Genomic DNA, 24,206 nt, shown 5'->3' with positions numbered 1-24,206 from the left:
ATATTTCAGGATTTTCGATTAATAATCAAACTCAGATTACGACGCAAGCATTTGTTCTGTACTAAAGTTGCTCTAGTTTTCATGTTCAAATTTACAGGCGTAATAAATATACATAGGTCTAAAGAATATAGCAAAACTAGTTCACTTTCACTACATAGGGATGAAAAATAAAATATGATTTTTAATTATTTTTATTATTGCTTCACAACATTAATAAATAATTATATCAATGTGATCATAGTAGTAAATAGATCGGTAAGGAAATGATGTGCCTGTGCTGTCTGGTTATTTTCAGTACGGATGGGAAGGTTTAGTTTAAAGAGCGACAAACATCAGAAAGAAATTTCAGGTTAAGATATCTTTATTTACAAAATCAAATGGGAAGCCAAAAAGGCACACAAAAGATAGTTGCATGGCAATAGAATTCAATAAACATAGTTTTAGTAACAACAAATATCAACAATTTTTTTTTATTTAAATTAAGACTTTCAATTTCGAAAGGAAAAAGTACATAACACAAAATAACCACATTCTAAAATCGATATGGCCTCCACCAGATCCGGATGTTGCGAATGCGGTTAAATTTTTGGAATAGCCTTCAAAAGAGACTACACACTGATAAGAATCCACATCATCATCAGTATCATATACTGCAACAACCGTGGTTGCATTAAAGTATCCTTCTTCGTTTTCCTCTGGAGCTCTGGGCTCTTTTTTAACAACATCATCATCTTCCGATCTGTAAGCCAAAAATGAATCTTAATATCAATAATTACACTCGGTCATGTTCAATTTCTTACATGATAGTTATGGTAGGCTTCGGAAAAACGTTGGATACCACGCATTCCAGCTGAGTTTCATTTTGAATTTTGTTCTGATTCAGATACAGCGTATAGTTCCTCACATCGATGACCTGCACTTTTTGATGACTAGTAAACGTCTCCGATCTCGTCTGAACTACACACTTGTAGTCTCCGGTAGTGTGTATTGTTGGATTAATTAAAGCCAATGAGCTGTACTGTTTGTTGGGATCCGTAGAGCTTTCATAGGAACTGTCAATATCATTTTTAAATTCAGGCTGGAAGTAAACGATATTTTTTAATAAAATATGCCTTTGTATTTCATAACTGTACTTACAATGGGCGCAGGATGAGTTCCACGAATCCACTGATATATAGTTTTGTCATTTCTGAACCACTTCACGGTAAGAAACGAATCTGTATCTTTGATATTATAGTCACAGTCCAATACAGTAGGTTCCATATCTTCATTTTGAAGGACTATTAGCTGCGTTTGGGAATCATCTTTTGCTGGCAAGCATAGCCCACCTGTGTATTAAATTAAAGAAAGGCTAAGATAAAATGCCGAATATTTAGCTGTTTAAGTCTGAGTTTGCTTGAGGTTTTGTTATTCACATCTGAGAGAATAGCCATATCTTTTTTTGTCGAGATTATGGATTGTTTCGGCGAAATTAGCCCTCATCTAAAACGTATTTTTCAAAGAAAAATCTAACCGACTTGTGTAATCAAGATCATTACTATAGGTATGAACACCTGAACAATTAAATATGCTACTAATTGCAGACTATTTGATAACAGAAAATTGTTTGGAAGCTTATGGTAGTTACATATGTCATGAAAATACACAATAAATATACAGACATATGGATACGATACAAATACGTATATAGATTTTGAAAAAAAGCTTTTATTTACGAAAAGAAAAATATCGAGTGAACAGATGCTCGTTTAGCTTAAAAATAGAACCAAATAACAAACAAACAGAAACAAATAAATTTAAAATATTTTCTTTTGGTAATTTGGTATACACGTATGTGCATTTGTTGTTTTAATTTTTTTATTTCAAACCAGTGCCGCTCTAAAATCAGAGCCATAGTCTTAAACTGGAGTCGGCATTAGCATATTGAAATAATAAATATCCGTTTCGTAGGACACTACTATTCATGAGTAGACTGAAGATTTAAGAACATTACAATCCTCTTTCACGTGTAGCACATTTTCCCCGATGGATATAAGAAAAAAACAAAATATCACACATAACTTCTTAACTGATCCTTGCTTTATTCTAAGATCAAACCGAAGAGGGTATTTAAGAAATGGCCGATTAGAGTGAACAATTACTGGCGTGGTCAATCAAAACTATGTATTTTATGTTGTTATCTGTGTGCACATGTACATATGATATGTATGTATTTATAGATATCCGATTTGTCATTATTTTTCTCAAGGTTTGTACAATGTACATTCAGTGTATATATAAGTTTATATACGTTTATTTGCCCGATGAAATGACTTCATTTCTTAATTTAAAAATAGTTCTCCAATGTTAAATATTTTTCACATTTCGCACTTTAATTCCGTACCTCTTTGGAATAATCCTATCGTAAGAATGACAATAAGCAGAGGATCCATAATAGTTTATTTACAACACTTCCTCATACATATACTAGTATGTATACCACCGAACAGACTTTCACAAATGTACAAGTATTTAGCTTAACCGCTTGCTCTGCATGGTCAAACACAAGTGTCGGGTATAGCACAACTGAATGTGCTGGCCACCGTCAAGAGAGAGCACACGTAGAGAGCCAAAGCCAAGAAGACACGGCACACCACCACAACACAACCCACCCAGCGTGGCTATATAGAAAAGATAATGCCGGCATTTTCTCTCTGCCTCGCTGATCTTGTACACATCCAGAGCCCGAGCCGGAGCCCCGAGCTCGTGCCACTTGTGCATGGTAGAATTATATGAAAATGTGCGTGTGCACGAGAGATCGTTTTGCAGCTGTCCTATACATATGGGGGTTGGAAAGGCTTTCCGCTTCGTTACTCTCCGTTGCTCCTAGCTACTAACGGCTGACGTTGACTATTTGAGCACAAGTCGGTTGTTACACATACCTACGCCCACTAGCGACCTTTAGGGCAGAAAGGAAGCGTGCTGACCTGACCCTTTTTTCTTGGTTTTAGAATGATGGGATCAGTGCGTTCATTTTAAAATATGGTTTGGATATGTTAGCTTGTACAGGGCAAGTTTAAAAATTCAGTATAATCTTCTCTGTTCTCGATAGTAGTTGTCAAGGAAGGGTATGGTATGGTATGGTATGCTTAAAACGAGTTCGTTTAAGAGTACTCTGATTTTGTTCATACAAACATTGAGGAGCTCGTTCAGCTTCGCTGCCTTACAAAAGCCTTCACTCTAGCATGCAAATGTCTGAATACAATACACCACGAAAACATAACCCTTTCGGAATTTAATCATATGTACATACATATGTATGTACTTCTTTATGCATATAACTGCACCAACGTAGATATAAATACATATGTATGACTGTATTAATGGACACATAGACCTAACTGAATTATGGACTTCATGGCTCTCAATATTAGATTATTGTCTTTATGATGATCGTATGCAAAGCTGTTTACTCGGTTTAGTGGGGCTAGTGGTCGGGCTCTTACTGCCACTTTTAAGCATTCTTCGACTTCTTCTGTCCTTTAAGCGTTGTATTGCAGGTGGCGTTCCCAACTAGCTCCCTGCGTGTAAGTAGCTGGGTTCGACAATAAAGGAAAACGCCGAAAACCTTGGAACAGATGAGCCCATCACTCGGGATAACTAAGTAATTGCATGGGCGGTCTATTGATGGATAGAAAAAGAAGACGGGTCCCCAGGGTTAAAGCAGGGATAATATTTTAGGGATGTTCAAATCCAGCTAACGTCCCACCAGGATTTGACGCCCATACAATTAGGGACCAGGAATGCCGTGTCTGGTTTAAGGGTTGGGCGTTCTCCAAATCATTATTCCGATTGGATATACTTTTCAGAGGTCGTTCGCCGTCACTTGTCACTTGTGTTACTTGCTAAAAACACCCCCACCAAATATAAAATTCTGTCCAACGTGATTACCCTGGCTATCTATAAACCATCAGAAGTTACGAACTAATTTCATCTCTCGTAAAGAATAATCTTATAAGCATTATAGTCCTTTGCGTTTGTTGTATTATACAGCCATACAAAAATATGCATTCCATGCTGAAGGACACTGTTGAATACCCTTTTGTTATCTTTTTGTACGGAAGAAAACTCACAGTCCAAATATATATGTTCATATATAATAAATCCATCTACCCTTAATACGGAAATTATATTCCTATAATATTTAAGCAATTTTTAAAATGTACTTAACTGAACTTTGTAATTTTTAATTAGATATTATCTATTTTGTATCTTTTAGATTTCTCAAAAGCACATTTCCTTTCAGCATTTCAGAACTAATGTTATCAGATGGGCCAATTTTCTCTTCACAATGTGACTTTTGAAGAACCGTAAATTGTATTACACTCAAAGAATAATTTGAAGAATCCTTTGTTGTAGTACTCGCCTCTTTTATAAAAATGGCGATTCAAAATTGGTGTTGTTTTCGAATAAAATCTAGAATCGATCAAAAAATCAAATTGACACAAAATAAAAAAAGGTTTACCTTTTTCATATATTAAAATGTATACTCATTTTGTCTTTGGCGCAGTGTATGGCAAAAATTGTAGCGTAAAATTTCCACCCCTAGTTCGTTTGGAGCTCGTTAGCACACGCCCCCAAACGCGGAGTGAAATATTTTCTATCTCTTTCACCAGAGACAAGTGCAGCATCCTTTTTTGTCCAAAGGCTGTAGTTGGTAGATTCGTAATCGAAGCTTATTTATTCAAGGGCAGTTAAAAGTTGTGTTTCCGCGCGAGTTCATAATTATGTGTTTTATCGGGATGTGACTCATTAACGGACATTAAAAATACCTTTAGAACAAATTTTGTATCCTATATGGGCTTTCAGTACAATGGAATTTTCATTTCTAAACAAGGCGAACTTCGACAAGGACTGCATCTACAACGCCAATACGGATTTTTATAATAATAATACAAATGGAGGACTCTCCGTAGCTAATCACATGAATCATTATAATTTAATGATTGACTCGAGCTACAAGCTATGTGCCAACGAGACTGCAATGAGGAGTTCATTAAATCAAGAATCGAGCTTACTATTTTCGAAAATAACAACTGTTTCGGAATTCTACCCTTCGACACATAACATTGCGTCCTATAACTCCGGTTAGTATTCCGATGGGTCCCACATTATATAGCACAGCTTTTAAGAGCGCACGATACTTTTCAGTACGTTTTACTATTTTCCAAATACTTGAAAACTCGCATTATTATAAATTGTTACTGTTTATTCAGATTTTCATTTAAAGGCGTATGATGATGGATTGAGCTTGACTGATAAATCTAAACAGAGACGGATTCGAACAACTTTTACTTCCAATCAGCTAAATGAATTGGAAAAAATATTCTTAGAGACCCATTATCCTGATATTTACACAAGAGAGGAGATTGCATCGAAACTACACTTGACAGAAGCAAGAGTTCAGGTAAGAAAAAAATCATATTCCATATTCCAATCCAATGCCCTTGAACATCGGTGGCTTCTATGAACAAAAAGTTGTTGACCTTATACATATGTATATGTACATAGCGGGATGATGAACTAGTATAGTGATCCGATCGAATTGGTTGTGTCACGCAGTTGACGAGAGGTATTTATTTTTGTTCAGTAGTTGTAGGTATTTGAGCACCTTTTTCGTCGTCAGTCTTTCAGAATTTCTCTTTTCTTTCATAACAGTTAAAAAAAAACTCCAAAGCATTATTTTCTAGATCACTCTAAGCTTTTATAGATTCATAGCCTCCAGACTATCTTATATCTTAGCCTTGACGAAATAGCGATTAAAGTGATGGCTATCTATGATCGATTAAGTTCAACCGTACTATAATGAAAATAGGTCGGCGTACCCGGTTTTTGGCTCTTCAAAGGTTCAAAGGCTCTGAACGTCTGGTTGGGTCTTACTATCACATAGGAGTGCTGCACTAGCTGGAGACTGAATATAAGAATCCTGGGCTTATTCATGATATATCTCAGATAAAAGATCGCACAAAAAAAGTTTTAGTATCTCCCATAAATATGTGGCAACTCAGTGAAAAGAACAAAGACTAAGCAGTAATATTAGGTACTTTTATAAGGAAAATAGCGCATTAGAAATTAACACTGTATAACACTGTATATGTAATTATAAAAATGTACTTCCTTTTAGGTATGGTTTCAAAATAGAAGAGCAAAATTTCGAAAGCAAGAACGACATGCTATTTACATTATGAAAGATAAGTCTGTTAAAATGGATAGCCGCAAAAACTCTGCATCCGGCTCTAAATATCTGAATCCGGCAGTGAAAGGACCTCAAAATTCGCGACAGATGAAATGCCTGTATGATCAAATATAGGAACCACCAATATCTATGTAAATATTAAGATACATTTTCATCACTACATACCATTATTTTGATATTGTTTTTACTAAGCATTGTGGTGCAATTTAAACGTTAAATAAAGAAAATCAAATCTACATATTTACCAGTACTCTGAAAATCTTTGGATTCCCTTGAAAGTCTTTTTAGCAGCTTTCCACTCTCATCTTGTCCCAATTCATCGAATTTCCAGTCGGTGGGGTGAGATCCAAATAGATAAGTCAAAATTGTTTTTTTTTTTTTCGAAAAATCCTTCAATAAAATTCTTATATATAGCGTTTTTTCTGTTTCTGGTACTAAAAGAGTATAAGGATTGGTACACATTTAAAATTCGTGTAGATTTATGCAACACTCAGAAGTAAGCGTATTTTTTTATTTTATATTCTTGATCATCATCACCGATCCAGTCATATTGAAATACACTTGTGACGGTGCGATATCACAAGAATGGAGATACCAAATTTAGTTGCTCCAGCTCTTATAGTCTCTGAGATATAAGTGCCCATCGGGACGGAACTACGGACAGACAGACATGGCTCAATCGACTCGGTTATTGATGCTGATCAAGAATATATATACTTTATGGGGTCGGAAACGCTCCCTTCTGGGAGTTAGAGCTTAGAATCTTATGACCTGATTATAATTCCCTTTACCGTATAATATCTACAACCCTTCCACTTCTTAAATCACTAATATAAACATACATTTCTCGTAGTTAGTTATAGTTTAAATACTTAGTTCTTTTAGCAAGTTCAGTTCTAATTTTTCTCGAATCTATCTTTCTGTCTAACATCTATCTTTCCTGCATGTTCGCGATCTGTTCGGTAAAAGCGTCGCGCGTCATGCGGCTGCGCCCCTTGGTCGGTTGGACGGGAGGAGTGCTGCGTTACTGCCTGAGATCCGCGCATAACAGGCTTCGGCTTGGTGTTTATTTGGCCTCTTGATTTTGCAGTCATTGCACATCAAAGTCCGAAATAAAAACATCCACTTTCCCGACAAATCTAATATACCCCCCATACTCTTTTTGAGTATCAGGTATAAAAAGAGGAATACGATTTTTTTGCCTAAATTTGGCTATGTATTTATTTGTATTCGCAGAAAAATAAACGAGCGGGAATGTTGTAAACCTCTACTTTATACCCGGTACTCAGTCAGTGTACATGTGATTAAACGGTTAAACCGTTTGTGATATTGTTATATATTATATTTGATCTGCTTCCGTTTTTCTTTACATACATCCATACAGGAGTATGGATACAAAATTTGTTTGCTCTAGCTTTATAGTCTTATCGGAACGGACGGACTGACAGACATGGCTATATCGACTCGACTATTGATGCAGATCAAAAATATATATACTTTATGCGGTCGGAAACGATTCCTTCTGGACGTTACACACATCCACTTTTACCACAAATCTAATATACCCCTATACTCTTCGAGTATCAGCTATAAAAGGGTCTTTTCATTGTTGTTGTTTTGGTGTGGGTAAGGTAAGAAAGCGAAGAAAGGAAAGATCGAAAATCAATTAAATAATTCGAAGTAGTTCGAATGTCTTTGTTTTACAACCTTTGCCACTGCCGCGAATTTGCTATCGATATCGGAATAAACGCAATGAAACAAAATAGGTAACATGAAAGCAACCAAATTATGGACGAAATGGGACGCGATTCTTTTATTTACTTATTATTTATTTATTTCGCCCCCATTATTGTATTTTTAGATCAGTTGGTTTTGATGATGTATTTATTTATGAATGAGTAAACGTACGACGGCACAGCATTCAAAATTATTTACTTCTTGTTTCAATTTCGTACTAACCATTTAATCTCGACAAGAATTTTGCAGACAAATGGAAAAGTAACCAACGTATACACCATACGCTGTAGGCAAACAAAAGAAAAACACATTAAAGTTAATAAAAATTCTTATAGATCGAGTGTTCTGTTACTCATGAGTGAGTGAACAAAAAAGAGTTATTCACTTAAGTGAGCAACTGAACATGTTCCTTCCAAACTGTTCTTTTTTGTTCACTTGTTCTTAGTTGTTCACTTGTTAATTTTTGCTCACATGTTCTCTACTCACTTTTTGCGCAATTTTGCTCCTCAAAGGGCATTTTGCGTTCAGGACTGTTTATTCTTTTGAAAATTCAATATGTCGCTAATTCAAAATATATTCGATACTTCGAAAGTATAGTAAAATTTGGAATCATTGCAATTTTTTTTGTTTTGTTTTAAATGTTTGATTAAAATTGAAATGTAACGTATTTCGTTACATTGTATTTGTGTCAAAATCTCTGGTGCTTAGTAATCTCTGCGCGAACAGTGAGCAAGTGAGCAACTGAGCAATCTAGGTGAACAAGTGAGCAATATGAGTGAGTTGACTTATTAAAAAATAAGTGAACATGTTCCCCAAAATGAGCAATGTTGACCCAACACGATACATAATGTTTATGTTTGCATGTTCCGATTCCACGTTCCTATTCTTTTGGTCAAGCAACTGTATCGAGAATGCCCATGCTGCAGACCGCAACCACACTAGTATTGGTCGGGAAAAATTCTGTTTTGTTTAAACCTTGTTTTAATCAAAATCCAATAAATGCAAGTATTTCGAATAGGCCAATCATGTATAGAATTGATTCATCAATCGTACGAAATTGAGTGGGCATGGCTAAATGTTTTATTTAGATAGTATTATTCAACGGAACAAAGAATTGGTCGTTTTTTGAAAAAAAAAATTTGGGAAATATTCGGTATTTTCCGGTGGTATTTTAAAACATGAAAATTTCGTGGAAAAAAGAAGAAGAAGACGAATTCACAGCAAAATCACAGCAAAATCATAGCAAAATCATAGCAAAATCATAGCAAAAGGAAGAAGAAGAACAGACCGCGGACTGGGGGTGGGGGTGAACAGCTGTTCGGCTAAAACGGCAACTGGCGTCTGGTGCGATGGAAAGACGTGGGGAATGGGGCATGTTCTCGCGTCGGTCCGATGCGGAGGCTCATCTCATCGAGATCACCCGCGTGGATGGCAGCCGTCGTGCTTTGTGGAAGGGGGGTGGAGAAGCCGCGTTCCCTCGTCCTCGAGACGCGTCGCGGGTGCATTACTTGAACAGAGTCGCCTCGGACTCCATAAGCCGCGCCACGATGGACGAATCCGAGCTGCAACCATAACCGGGAGCTCACATTCAAAAAAGTTCGATTTGGCGCGCACCACTCGGTATATTTTTCAAGTGAGACCGTATATACTGTAGAAACTGGTTTTCGCCGCGCTCCCTTGTGGTGTTTTTTAGTGCTAAATGGTATTTTTGTCATCTATTAATTTAATTTTCAATTTTATATAAAAATCCAATAAATGCAAGTATTTTGAATAGGCCAATCATGTATAGAATTGATTCATCAATCGTACGAAATTGAGTGGGCATGGCTAAATGTTTTATTTAGATAGTATTATTCAACGGAACAAAGAATATGAGGAATTGGTCGTTTTTTGAATCGAATTTGAATTCGCCGCAGTTCGATTTAGCAACAATGAGTCCCATTCCATACACAATGTTGCGGCAACATTTACTTGAAAAACGTTTTTTGGTAAAAATACAATACTTACAAGCAATTTAAAGAAGCAATCTTGTAAAAAATGTATTTATCTATGCGATAAAGCTAAGTGGCAATACCCGATTCGCCGCAGTTTCGCTTTAGCAACAATGAGTCCCATTCCATACACAAATGTTGCTAATTTACCAGCAACATTGCAACTGTTTTTTTTGTTGTACCATTTTGCTTAAAAATTGTTTAGTCAAAATACAATAAAAGCAAGGACTAAAAACTGGCCAGTTAAGTAGAAAATTGATTCATTAATCGTATAACATTATGTGGGCATAGATAAAGGCCCGGTTGACAACATTTAAGTCCTTGTCGCTCACATTCAAAAAATTTCGATTTGGCGCGAACCACTCGGTATATTTTTCAAATGAGACCGTATATTTTGGTATTTATTTGAATCGGGTAGAATCTGTAATAACCGGTTCACAACAATGAGTCCATACATTCCATACACAAAAGTTGCAGCAACATTTACTTGAAACCCGTATTTTAGTCAAAATAAAATACTTACAAGCAATTTAAAGATGTTAGAAAATGTATTCATCTATGGGATAAAACTAAGTGGGCAAAGCTGAAAACTCTATATAGCTTGAAATATCCGGATTTGGCAATACCCGGTTCGCAACAGATGAGTCCCATTCCATACACAAACATGTTGCTAATTCCATGCACACATACCCTGGGGAAATGGCTGATATAGAATTGCCGAAATGTGTTTCATCCCATGCTCTAATTAATGCAGAAACTAGTCAGTATCTATTTTAAACGATTTTTTGCAATTAGTGGTCCTCTTACAGAGACAAAGAATCGCTACAGGGATCAGGTTTTATATACAAATAACTAATCAAATGCATGAATAGACCAAAAAAATGCAATCTAAAACAAGGCCTTTATTAATTACATTTGAAAGAAGTCGATTGGAAAACAGTATCTTTATAAAATATTCACGAAATAGGGTATACAAACGCACATACCCTGGTTGACAACAAATGAGTCTGCAAATACCAGCAACATTGACGTCACAACCTGCGACATTGAACATTTTTGATGAAATCGTGTTTTTGTCAAAATAAAAAACATGCAAGTACTTAAAAATAGTTAATCTTGATCAAAATTGATTCAGCTATCATATAAAATTGTCTGGGCAAAACTGAGAGATCTATATAGCTGGGAATATTCGACGGAAGAAAGATTAACCAAGAATTAGTCGTCATAACCGGTTCACAACAATGAGTCCCATTCCACGCACACATACCCTGGGGGAATGGATGTTATAGAATTAAGAATACGTTTGTCTTCCAAGACTCCGTGGGTATCAGGATCGAGATAAATATATACAAGATACTAATAAGGTACTTGAATATGTCTAAAGAATATCAATTTGAGAAAAGGTCTTAATAAATTGCGTTTGATCTACATGTAAAATTAACGAAATAGGGTGTACAAAGGCCTATACACGCATCATGTCTTTAAATACCAGCCACATTGCGACTGATTTTTTGTTGAACTATTTGGCTTATGCCTTGTTTTAGCCAAAATACAATAAAAGCAAGGACTAAAAACTATCCAATCTTGTAGAAAATTGATTCATTAATCGTATAAAATTGAGGGGGCACGGCTAAATGTTCTATATAGCTAGTAATATTCAACGGAAGAAAGAAAACGAGGAATATGTAAAATATAACTTTAATTCGTCAGTATATTTTTGGTATATTTCCAATTAAGCCGGTATATTTTGGTATATTTCTGAGGGTCGGACGGTATTTTTCAACGATAACACTTTTTGGACGTAATCCTGCATTTAATTTAATAAATTAATTAAAATTTACATTAATTGGCCATGTTGAGATCTAGGATTTCCAGAAGATGGATGTCAATGTCGTATTTTTCAACAGAATTCAAGGCGCTGGCGAGTGAGGGTCCAGCCAAGTTTCGACACCTCTTACCTGAGGGCAGTCAGCATGCTGGAACAAATATAGATTTGGATCTGTTTGTGAATGCGGATCATCGGCAAATGGACCTGGTGGACAGGCTGCTTAAGCTCAGGTAAGCTTGAACGTTTTAGCCAGAACTTGAACTAACCTTGGAACCCTTATAGAAAGCAAAAAGAATGCAGCTATGTTCCGCTTTTGCCGAGTCTGTTGGTGAAGCAATTACTGGACTCCACAAATCCCCAGGAGGTAATCACGGTTCTGCGGAGTCCCAGCCAATATGGACTGTTTATTGACCAGTTCTCCGGGTGTTTCCTTATGGACCTATTGTTGCACAGCGGAAACACATTAGAAGCAGCGCAGATTGCTGCTCTTCTTGTGGAGAGAGGCTTATGCAATAGCGAGCTGGTCGAGGCGTTAGCACTCCACTCATTTTTTAGGTTCGTGAAAGACTTCAAGCCTTTGGAATCGTCCGAGAATATACCTGCAGCACCTGCTCCTGAAGTGGTAAACCAAGTTATATTTCTGTTAATGGTTTCAACGAACTGACCAAAAATTCTTTTTCAGGAAAAAGTCCGTGTTAAATTTATTCGAAACTATGTAGAAGATACAAGTGATAAGACGGAGGAAAAGGTTCTTGGTCGAGCTATGATTCTATTGGGCTCTGGCTCAGGCACTCTGAAAGAGCTGAAACAAAACATTTGTCTTCTTGGCTTTGTATTGTGCGGTAAATTACCTGATGCTGTCAGTCTTCTGGCCAAAAACCGTGAGGTTTTCTACAAAGAAATCCTTACCGCTTCCCAGAATGTAGCTGAAAGTCTGAAACTGGAGGGCTCGGACGAGTTTACACAATCGTTACAGCAAGCACTCGATCAATGCACGCAGACCAACTCCATCCACGAAAAACTGGAGAGTAGTATAAAAGGTAGTTCCCAAAAGTTCGAACCGAAACTCTTAGCTGAATATGGTCAGTCCTATCAAGAATGGTCCAAACAGTTTGAGAACGCTGTAAAGAAGTATATCGAGGAGCAGAGTCTAGTGGAACGGAAGGATAGCATTGAGAAAACGCTGAACGAGCTGGAAGCGAAGCGGCAAAACCTTTGGTTTTTTGAGAACAAGGATGACATCGATATTCAGATATACAAGAAGAAGGTCCAATATCCTAAGCGCTGGTTCGGAAAGAAAAAGACGCCAAAGGCAGCGGATACGTTCTACGTGCCGCCAAGTGTCACGAGATCCGCCAACTGACCCGAAGCCACGTCGGAGCCCATACATAGGTAAAAACAAGGCAAATCCAATTGTTTTTAAGCTTTAATTAAACTACTGGAGAATCAATCCAAATTCAAATGTTGTTTCTTTTCTCGAACGTTAAATTTGTTTAAAATTACCATAACGTAACATTGAGGGTCACAGTTATATTCATTCCATCTCAGTTTACAACATTTTTTTTTTAGTTTTTTTTTATAATTTTTCTTTGGAGTTTTTCATAAATTTTCAATCTTAGAAACTAATCGTCTGTCATTTGTGTTGCATGGCCGAAGGCAGATTAGTTTTTAAAACTCTCTGCCCTGGTGCAGATGGTGATAGATTAATGGGCGATGGTAGGTCATGCCGCTTGTCCTGTATGGTTAGGGGTAAGAATTGCTGTTGCTTCTTTTTCCGGTTCATATTTATGGGGTGCGTATTGTCGTTCTTTCCAAAAAGAATGGTCAAATGGACTGCGCAGAAGATCCCTAAGCTCTGTAAACAGAAGTGCGTTTATATGTTGAAGAGAAGTGTGATCGGTGCGCGTGCTTCCAATGATCTCACCTGAAAAATAGCTATAATGGCAGCCCCGAACGCGGTTATCAGCAAGCGGTTCTTGATTTGCTCCGATACGACGGCCAAACAACCGCGCTTGTAGTGAGTATCGCAGGCAGATTCGTAGGCGTGCTCCGGACGAGAGCAACAGGACCAGGGCAGCGAGAGTCGACGATAATCAAGAGGTCCATCAACGCCGCAGCATTGTAGCTGAACAAACCAGTAATCAATTATACTCATTTATAGCCATATCTAAAGACTTACCTGCGACTGCATTCTATTCCACAAATGCAAGTTATCTACTTTGGTGCGCGAAAATTTGTCCAAGAACTCCACGAAGGAATCGTCAATGAAAATCTCTACCGAAGTTGGAAGGTTCTCCCGCATGGCCAAGGACCATCCACAGATAATGAATTGAACACATATGCAGGCCACCAGAAGTGCGGAAAACTGGGGATATAGAAAGAAATTTAGTGATATATAGAGATGCATGCTCCATGGCTAACGTAAGTTTCCTTTTCACAATTGCATTACCATTCCGAGTAGGCAGCGCTTCCTTTGGTTCGTAGCCTGACATCCCATCCAGCACAGGATGAAGGTCACAGGACCCAGGCACAGGAGGATCGCGGCTGGGGCCCACAACTTGTTCTGCACAATTCCATAATACACCGAGTGTCCCCACAACAGGGATGTTCCCAAAAATATCTGCGCGGCTCCAGTTAGCTAAAATACGAAAGAAGCATGGTGTTCATTTGACGGAGCTGTTCGAGTAGGATTAAACGCCCGTCCCGTTCATCACAGTGTCCTTGCCACTTTGGGATGCTATTCTGAAGGCTTTCATTTGTACTCCCTTTGACGTCATGCGAAGTGTTGTGTGCACAAGCCCATGCACACCCAAACATATGTATGTATGTATGTAGGCGCAGCTTTTAACTAGCTCAAGGTCACTACGACTCGGGATTTAATATACTATATACGAGTATGTATTCAAGGATAAAAATGTGTACATATCCCCCATGATTCGCCACAATGGTGAGAGTGAGTGGGAATGTGGGACGTTGTACATTCGAGGACAAGAAGTTTTTACATTGTGCAGGATGTTCATACATGTGTATCTACATACGTGTACATGTATTTACATCATTTGATGCACAGATTTCCATAGTGTGAGGAGCATGAAATGAAGTTGATTGTATTCGTTCGGAATATGCATGATTTGATTTGGTTAGCAGGAAATGGGAATATTCGTTCATACATACTCGTACAATGATGTGATGTAGAATCAAATTGTATGCAAATGCTCCCCAAATTGATTACATTTTCCGTGCAATTACATACATGTGTGTAAACCGTTATCGGACGCACACACATTCATATCATTGCATTTACCTTATATAACTCTACAAAGCTCTAATTATGCTCTCTATCTATCCCGTTCGGAGAGGAGAATTTGGGCCAAACTTACCGCTAGGAGAAATACATAACTGTAAACCAAATATTTAAAACATTTAATTTTCTTTGGCAGCGCCATTGTTGTTGTCCTTCGCGAGTCTTCGAATTTTCGAGTGCTCTCCGTCGAATATCTCGCAGTTTGCATTCACTTCACTGAAGTTTATTAATTATATTAAGTCTCTCAGCATTCGTGGGTATGTGGCTGTGTGTGCCTTTGTTTTTGAATGTGTGTTGGCGTGTTGCAGCTTTTCGGTTGCACGGATGTACGGCTGTGTGGGTATATTGTGGACCTCTATTTTGGTTGGATTGAAGTTATGCTGTCGTTGTTAGCCTTCGCTCGATTCTACTGCAGTGTTCGTCACATCACATCACTTTATCATCACTGAACGTTGCTGTTGCTCGCGGTTTCAGAGACATCCACATTTTGCCAGTCCAGGTCCAGGTTCAACTTCACGGATGCAATTTTTAACTAAAAATAACAGTTAGCTTAGTGTTAACTCCGAGTCACTCAGATCGGTCGCAGTCGAAAATACGCATTTGACGGTCTGACCATTTCGTTCCTTGCTTTGTTATACTTCTGCGCCAACAGTGGGAATATTATCTATAACCGCGGCCAATAACACTGCGCGCCAACCAAATTTTATATCGGTTAAAGAGTGTGACCGTAGATATTTATTATTTTATTTTTGTAGCCAAAAATATAGCTCTACGGAGCTATAAATATAAATATATATATATCTATATATATATTTCCCGAAAACGGAGCCATGCTAGGCAAAAATTTCGACATATTTGAACATCGCGCCTCGCCTACGATTTCTACTTGATATTTACACTTACTCCCAAAAGGAGTATGCTACGAAACGAAAGTTACCACTATCGAATATTCGATTGACACAAGCTGGCCAGCATCAACATTAGTTTGGCGCCAAGAAGCTACATTTAAATAGCAATTTCAAAAACTATTCAAAAGATAGTAGCCAACGAAGGACTATGTCACCCCATTGGACATTTGCTTATCCACCCAATTTAACTGCCACTTGCCGCAGAAACAAATCGGTAATATGTAGGTTCAACAAAATATATTTCGAAAATTGCTTGGAAAGTATAGACAAAACTGAAATGCTTTTCTGATTTTATTACGAACTTGCGAATTTATACTGTACTACTATTTACACACTTTTATTGGCGATTTTAGGAGGGAATATGTAAAAATCTTAGCATGAAAGAGTGTATAAAAATTATTCAAATATATGTATGTAGGTAGGTAGGAGTTCATGTAAGACGGGGTAGAAAATAAAATAGAAATTACAATACCGTTTGTATACAAATATTCTTAGAAAATAATGTTCCATTTTGATGGACCAGCCGTTTTAAAAAAATAGGGAATAGTGGACGTGGGGTTCTGTGGGGTGTTTGAAACTCAAATACAATTTAAAAGAGAAAAAACAACTTGTTTTGCCTCTCTCTCTTTCGGGCTCGGATTCTTGGATTCTAATTCCCAGCGCCAGCCCCAGCCCCATCTCCATCTCTGGCTGCGTTCATATCGTCATGCCGTCGGTGAAGTTATTGTGAATCCAGTAAAGTAGTCACGTGAATGTTGGTAAGCTTAAGATTTAAATGTACATTTTACATATTTATACAATAAGTAATTAAATCTGTTACTTTTACTGTTTACCGTATGTTTGTATACAATATATATATATATAAAATTCAGGTCTCTTTGCAAGTATTGGATTGGCGGCGGGTGGAGCCAACTCAAAGATCGGTTAGGTTATTCGCGAAGATTCTTGGTCAGCAGCAGGTTGTTGTGGTGCCCGGAGAGATGCCGGACCAGCTCCTGCACCGACTCGAAGCACATGGAGCAGAAGCAACAGCTGTAGCGGTTCTCCGTGTCCGTGCCGTTGGTGGTGGTTATGATGTTCCGGTGGACCGAGCACAAGTGCTTGAGGAGGTGGGCCTTCTGCTTGAACATAGCCACGCAGAGGCGGCAGGCAAAGGGCTTCTCGCCCGTGTGGACGCGCAGATGGGTTTTGAGGTTCCAGGACATGCCGAACTGCTTGCCGCAGTACTCGCACCGGTACTCTCGCACCGAAGACGAGTGGGGGTTGCTGCTGGCTATGTTCGATCCGGAGGCGGAGCTGCTGCGACCCTCTGGGTCCAGCCCCAGGTTCATGTGCGACAGACTAGAGAGTCGCGACTGCAGATTGGGCATTGCGGAAATCGCGGCGTTCTGATTCGACTGCCACTGGTACACGAACTGGGGCCCCAAGTGCATTGGTATATCCGGGCTCTGTGCATGGTTCCTTTGCGATTCGATTAGCTTTCGGTCCGGGGTCAGGGTGTCGCCGTTGAGTGCCCCATCCTCGAGATGGGCGAGCATGTTCTTCTCCGAGCTAAATCCAGATATGGGCGATGTCGTCGACTTCACCAGTCTCAGCTCTTCCAACAGGTTTTGCTGATACGATGTGAATGGCTGATTGTCACTTTGAGTGTTGTGAAAGCCGGGTCGTCGTTTTCGATGGGGCGTAACCACGTAGTTCTCCGGCGAGCTGTTGATGTCCGAGCCATCGGACAGCGGCTTCAACACATCCTTGTGCGAGTCGAAGAAAAGTCCCTTCCGCTTTGTGCTCTCGCTTGCGCTGATAGCCAGGTCGATGCCGCTGTGATCAGATCCCGATCCGATTGTTCTGCTGGCATCACTACGGGCCGAGTTCTCGCTTTTTGTCCGGAGGTCTAGTGAAAGGTTAACTGGATTTATAGTCGAGTTGTTGTTATTGTTGTTACTGCTGTTGCTGTTGGTGTTGCTGTGGTTGCTGATGCCACTCGGTGGAGCATTAGAGAGATTTACGATTTCATCTGTGTCTTTTTCGCTCCTGTTGTCCTTGTGCGTGCATTCGTCGTCCTCTTCCTTGGCCACCCCCCCGCCTCCACACTCGGGGGCACTCTCGCAGTGCTCGGCCGAGCACGCGGAAAAATCGGCCGCATTTCTGGACTCGTCCACACTGTCGACCTCATACTTGAGTGTCTGGTCCAGGTTCTGGGAGGATGAGTACTGCTTCCGAGATCTCTCGCGTATGCTTCCGCACTTGCTGTTCAGATAGGCAGAGTCTGTGGTCTTCCAGCTATCGGACTTGATCTGCAGGAGCAGCAGCAGATCGTGCAGGTAGTTCACGTCACGAGAGGTGATGCACGTCTGTCCCGAGTACAGGAAGTCCAGCAGAAATTTAAAGTAGGTGGCATTGACGTCTGGGAAGTAGACGGTGGTCGAGCAGTCGCTCAGGTGAGTGTCCTCTAACAGGTTTCTGCAAAATCCAACCAATAACCATCAGTGAACTCAAAAATGACCCAGCCCCCACCCAATCGAAAGGCTTACCGTATGAGGGGACTGGCGGCGGCCAGCACCAGTTTGTGTGCATGCAGCTTCACTTTGTTCTCGCACACGATTGTAAGGTCCGCCGGGTGTTCTCCCCGGAACGCTGCTCCGATTTCCTTGAGTATGCACTCGCCATGCTTGCTGTATTGCAACATCAACATTCTCTGAAACTACAAATGGAAGAAGGAAGAGGGGTTAGATTGGTTGCATCGGATTCTGCGCATTAGTACTACAAATATTAGATTTCAAAGAATGCAAGCTACAAATCGGATCAGAGACCACTCTATATATGCATGTACATATGTATATTTTCATATGTACATACGAGTATATACTCGTACATGTGCATACCTTTCTGTGAATTGTGAAGACAGCAAAATAGAAAGTTTTGGAATGGAAAATGTCTGCATCTGGCGCTGTCTCTTCCGCTGGCGAGTATTACACAATCTCCGAGCTTGGAAGCCGCCTTTCACCGAAACTCTCTCCTCCCCTCTCCCCATGACTATTTCACGATTGTGTCATACAGACGGCACTCACACAGGTAGGCTCACCCACCTACACACTCGGTCGCTTGTCTGTGTGTTAGAAAAAGGATCTTGCAGTATTCGAAAGTGAGCTTTCATCGCCACGGAGAAATGATCATGCATACACATGTGGAAACATCCATACACTCATATGTATAGCGAAGAGCGGTTGTGTGTGTGAATTGAAATTACAAAGCATTAGTAAATGTTTACTAATCAGGTTTTTAGGTTTTTCTTCATCTCTGTTTTTGTAATACTGCACAACCCACACACACACGCATACAGCCATTACCTTCACACGTATGTACAGCCCAAGCATTGTTGCTGGAAAAGATGAAAGCTCCACTTCATAGAGCAGCCCCCAACCACAATAGCAGTTGCTTAAGAAACGCTCGCTATGCTGCTTCTGCCACTACCTCTCTATGTCTCTCTCTCTCTCTCTCTCTCTGCGCGACTGCCTCAAAAAAGCTTTCCCCTTTCGATGTTGTTGTTGCTGCCGACAGCTTGCTGTTGCGTTGGTGTGTTGGTGTTGGATTCGAGTTTGGCGCGAAGGCAACGGCGAATACGATGAAATTGTTACACTGAAATTCGCTGGACTGTGAGACTGTATCTGTGGAACAGCTATGCATACTCGCTCACTTTATGGGGCTATTACTGTATTGTGCAAGAGCATGGCTTGTAAGCTCTCAACAAAGCTAAAGTTCAGCAGATCTGAAAACTTCGAAAAGATAGTCTTGCTTTTTGTTACGCTCTGCTGCGTCGCTGCTTTTGCCTCTGCTTCACTGGGAGACGAAACGTTCACTTTCAATAAAACTTGAATGACTGGCTTGGCACAGCACCAAGAGAATGGGAGAATGGCTTCCCCCCTCGCCGACGCTCCACTCCACTTCGTAGTTGTGTTATTTTTCATGGGAAGCGAAAGCTGAAAGAGCACGATCGTTTGTGGGAAAGATTGCGGGGGGAGGAACGGGGAGATGACAGGCTAGTTCTAACGTTGGGCAAGTCAGAAACGGTGCTAATGGAATAAAGTTGAATACTGGATTCCAATCCTCTCATTCCTTCTATTCGTCATGGATATTCATTCCTTTCTACAAACGCTTTCAGATTTCGCAATTGGAAATGTACAACCACATATGTACATACATACATACAATAACTGGCTTTCATAAATGCATACACTGGGCTCCGACGTCTGCGGAAACGCGTTTGAGTTATTTTCAAATGGAACATCATTCCTGCCGTACTTTCATTTGATGCGATCATAAACATTTCGACATTTTTCTCCACTTTGGGCTCAGACTGGTGTTGCCGAGTGTACAACATACATTCATACATACATACATACAAAACAACTCGAAATGGGAATGAAAGGGACAAAGCAGAGATGATCGAGCGCAAAAGTGAGACAAAACAAAACACGCTAACTCACAAAACGCGCATAAAAATCACCTTTCACAAAAAGCTTTTCTTTTTCTCTGTGCTGTATGTCTGTGTATTAGTAAAAAAAAAGAGCTAAACAAAACGAACACACTCGCATAAATATTTACATACAGAGAACGTAAGTTCGTATATAAATATGTATGTATGTATGTACATACATATTACTTTATACTTTCAGATTTTTGTAGTCGTCATCGTTCCAATGTAATGCAATGTTTTTCCACTACTCTTTCTTTAATGTGAGTGAGAGTATCATTTATGCAGATTGTGAGTGTATAAGCACATGTCTGGTGCAGATTGAAAACGAAGAGAACGGGGGCCACAAAAGAGAAAGCGCATTCGAAATATTTTGAAAGTTGTATGAGAGCTTATAAAAAGGGAGCGGAGCGGTGTGGAGAGGGGGCTAAACTTGTTTCTGCACCAACACACTCGCACTCGCAACTCAGAGCTGTGCTCTTTCCCCTTTCACGAAAGCTCTCTGGCCGCCCCGCAGAAAATGGCAAAGAGTCGTCGTCGCCGCGCCATTGTACTTGCTGTAAATGCTACACTCGTAAAAGTGACCCAAATTTGAATTACATAACTTATGAGGCGAACGATACATGCTGGGAAAGATACGATAGGACAGTACTTTTGGGCATTGAGATTGAGGCTCTCCAAGGAAATGATAAATACATACATACATACATATATACATATGTACAATGGAAGTATTTTGTTTTGGATTTCTCCATTTCCCCTTTCAGTAAGATAGTTTTCGATTGTAGAATGTTCAAAGCTTTCGTCACATATTACTATAAAATACATATTCCTCCACTCTTTGTAAGTGCACAGACCGACAGACAAACGTGTGTATATACTTGTAAATATGTTCATATATGTTTGTGTGCATGTACATATAGCATATTTTGTAACATCTGCGCGATCGGCCTGTAATTGTGCGCTTGCATGTTCATTGTCTGTGTGCGCATACATATGCTTGTGGTGTGGTGTGCTTTTTCACCTTCACTCTTATTGGAAAGCAGTTCAGTTAGCCGTCAACCACTACCATTATATACAGATTATATCTGTACATAGGTATGAACGTGTGTACGAGTATGTCTTCAAATTTCATGACATGCATACAAATACACACACAAACAAAATATTACGCAGACAAAAGCACGCCATGCCATGAAGGTCACTAAGCCTTTCTTGTCTTTTGGTTGGCTGCGCTTTGTAGCCGTAGTTGTTGCTTTTGCTTTAGCTGTTGTTGTTGTTGTTGTTGCCCTGTTAATGATGATCACGATGACGAAGATTGGATAGCTACGAACAGACGTTCGCTATATCGGAACTTCGTTCAGGCCCAACTTTGGCTTTAAGCTCGGTCTGGTCTGGCTTTGGAATGTTTTTCTCTGCGACTATTAAATTAGTGTTTGACCTTGGTAGCTCTGTGTTTTACGTATGCTTAGGTGCATGTAGACACGCGTACCATCGCAAAAGTTTGGGTTTTTCGTTTCGTTGAAGATGTTGCAATGCCAGCCGATGGAAAAGTTTCTGGCTCATTTAACCGAACTCCACTATGTATGTGAATACGAGTGGTAAATATACAGCAAAGCTTACCTCTTTCATTAGCAATTGATCGAAAATTGTTTAATCCCTTGCACTAAACTAAGACTCAATGGATAAATTCCTCGATCAGTTCGTTCACGGTGGATATGATATGCGATTCGAGTGCGTGTGTGTTTGCGTGGGTCTGTACACATGTGTGCGACCAAGTCGAGCTTTCCCCTTTCACAATCCAATCTCTTTTAGCCACAGCTCCAGTGGGCGAGAGTGTGTATGTGAGGGATACACACACGCGACGACGCGTTCTATTCCGTTGGCAGTGCTGTTGGTCTCACCCACAACAACTTTCAATTTCGATTTCAACACCAACACCCAGCTTTCGTGGTCTCGTGTGTGTGTGTGTGTAGTTGGTGATCTTCGAAGGCGGGGGAACACAACTCTCGGTGGTACTACTATTCATATTTTTAAGAACACATGAAGCTTTATTCGCTCACTATATTGGCCATCCAACGAGGACTTTAATTTTATTCAATTTCTCTTTTGTTTTTCCTGCTTGCACATCTTCTTCTTCTGCGACGCAGCGATCCACACTAGCACATGTACACAGCACAGCACACCACACTCACGAATCGTTCACCACGACAACGACATTAACTTTAACTAGGTTGAAGTTTTGTTTCTTTTTTATTGCGAAATAAAAAACTTGATTGGTAAAACTTTTTCTGGCGGGCGAGCGAGTGTCGAGTGTGAGAGATTTCCTGCTCTTGCTCTTGCTCTTGCTCTCTCTTTTTTGAATTCAATGCGCGCGCGCGTCCGACTCGATCGGCGGTTGGGAAAAAAGTATTAACAGTTAACATCAGTTCGAAGAATTTGAATAAAGTTTATCGATAAGATATACCGAAATATACCGCCTCGTTTTAAAAATATACCGCAAATATACTGACTATTTTACAGATTCCTCGTTTCTGATCTTCCGTGGAATATTCTCAGCTATATAGCACATTTAGCCGTGCCCACATAATTTTAGCCCATTGATGAATAAATTTTCTACAAGATTGGCTAGTTTTTAGTCCTTGCTTTTATTGTATTTTGGCTAAAACAAGGTTTAAACAAAATACTTTAACAAAAAACAGTCTCAATGTTGCTGGTATTTGAAGAGTTTTTGCCTGTAAACCTGACTATACCCTATACTTTATATACCCTATATCAGTAATTTTATATATTATTATTATTAATTATTTATTTTTAATAAATAAAATTGATATGTTTTTGACATATTCATGCATTTGATTAGTTTCTTGTATATCCTTATCCCAATACCCATTCTTGGTCTCTGTAAGAAGACAATAAACTGTAAAATATCGTTATGATAGCTTTAGAACAGAGACTGACTAGTTTTTGCATTTATTGGTGCATTAGATGACAAACATTTCCGCAATTCTATAATATCCAGAGTATTCGGAATGTGTTGCTACAAATTAATGTTGCCACAACGTCTGATTAACATTCTGTAACGTGTGCTTTTAAGTTGCTTGTTTTCCCGTTAATTCCTGGCACTTTCAAAATGCGTAGCAATTTTCCCCAGGTTTTTTTTAGTCGTTTCGATATAACTTTGTAAGGTCTATGTTTAGTACAAAAGATGGGGCTCATCCAATTTTTAGTTTTCATAATGATAGCATTAAACATGTGGTCGCGAACGTACGCGAAATAGAATTCGACTTTTGCTAAATATAGTCAAGTAAAAAAATCTGCGACACGGAACAGAATAATCTAAGGCAGTTCATTTACTTTAAAAGGGGGTAACGAGAGTACGATTTTTCATTGTTATTTTTTACTTTATCACTTCACATTCTCTCATAAATCAATTCACATTATCTTAACAAACAACTTATTTCGCTTTGAGGAACAACTTTTATCAATAATCATCTTTCTTAAAGGAGAAAGCAGTACAGGAAAACATGACTATTTTATTTTAGTAGATTTTCAGATCAAAGTATTGAAATTACATACAATACATACAATTGGTTAAGTTTCATTCAATTTATATATGGGTTTAAATTATTGTTTTGTTTATTAATATTTATTTATAGACATGCAAAATATGGTACATTATGATCTCCACCTACCAATTTATTTTCCTACCAAGGTGTTTTAGCAACTGCC

General features: G+C 39.1%; 5 protein-coding genes across 6 annotated transcripts; 2 read left to right on the top strand and 3 right to left on the bottom strand.

The window, feature by feature from the left end:
• Positions 1–343: 343 nt before the first annotated feature.
• On the bottom strand, positions 344–2,576 carry LOC4803513 (uncharacterized). The gene is made up of 4 exons (XM_001360189.4): positions 2,384–2,576; positions 1,138–1,328; positions 801–1,078; positions 344–739 (listed from the first exon to the last, which is right to left on the bottom strand). Exons 1-4 carry the CDS (start codon positions 2,430–2,432, stop codon positions 475–477), a joined length of 783 nt encoding a protein of 260 aa, XP_001360226.2. The 5' UTR covers positions 2,433–2,576; the 3' UTR covers positions 344–474.
• A 1,711-nt stretch (positions 2,577–4,287) lies between these two features.
• On the top strand, positions 4,288–6,485 carry PHDP (Putative homeodomain protein). The gene is made up of 3 exons (XM_001360188.4): positions 4,288–5,126; positions 5,256–5,446; positions 6,164–6,485. The coding sequence occupies exons 1-3, from the start codon at positions 4,853–4,855 to the stop codon at positions 6,347–6,349; spliced, it is 651 nt and encodes a 216-aa protein (XP_001360225.1). The 5' UTR covers positions 4,288–4,852; the 3' UTR covers positions 6,350–6,485.
• A 5,226-nt stretch (positions 6,486–11,711) lies between these two features.
• Positions 11,712–13,247, top strand: LOC4803511 (uncharacterized). The gene is made up of 3 exons (XM_001360187.4): positions 11,712–12,021; positions 12,074–12,413; positions 12,474–13,247. Exons 1-3 carry the CDS (start codon positions 11,816–11,818, stop codon positions 13,152–13,154), a joined length of 1,227 nt encoding a protein of 408 aa, XP_001360224.3. The 5' UTR covers positions 11,712–11,815; the 3' UTR covers positions 13,155–13,247.
• Positions 13,200–15,699, bottom strand: TM4SF (Transmembrane 4 superfamily). Its single transcript, XM_001360186.4, has 5 exons — positions 15,172–15,699; positions 14,241–14,429; positions 13,971–14,156; positions 13,716–13,916; positions 13,200–13,646 (listed from the first exon to the last, which is right to left on the bottom strand). Exons 1-5 carry the CDS (start codon positions 15,301–15,303, stop codon positions 13,425–13,427), a joined length of 930 nt encoding a protein of 309 aa, XP_001360223.4. The 5' UTR covers positions 15,304–15,699; the 3' UTR covers positions 13,200–13,424.
• Positions 15,700–16,276: 577 nt separating this feature from the next.
• On the bottom strand, positions 16,277–22,897 carry ken (ken and barbie). Of its 2 annotated transcripts, none has more exons than XM_001360185.4 (3): positions 22,098–22,897; positions 18,535–18,704; positions 16,277–18,463 (listed from the first exon to the last, which is right to left on the bottom strand). In XM_001360185.4, exons 1-3 carry the CDS (start codon positions 22,104–22,106, stop codon positions 16,933–16,935), a joined length of 1,710 nt encoding a protein of 569 aa, XP_001360222.3. In that variant the 5' UTR covers positions 22,107–22,897; the 3' UTR covers positions 16,277–16,932. The 2 variants fall into 2 exon arrangements, with proteins under 2 accessions (XP_001360222.3, XP_033233857.1); XM_033377966.1 differs by lacking the exon at positions 22,098–22,897 and adding an exon at positions 18,886–19,059.
• Positions 22,898–24,206: the final 1,309 nt, after the last annotated feature.

Source organism: Drosophila pseudoobscura, chromosome 3 (assembly GCF_009870125.1).
Source record: "Drosophila pseudoobscura strain MV-25-SWS-2005 chromosome 3, UCI_Dpse_MV25, whole genome shotgun sequence".
NCBI lineage: Eukaryota > Metazoa > Arthropoda > Insecta > Diptera > Drosophilidae > Drosophila > Drosophila pseudoobscura.
Note: the sequence above shows the minus strand (reverse complement) of the source record. Positions and strands in the feature narration are given on the sequence as shown.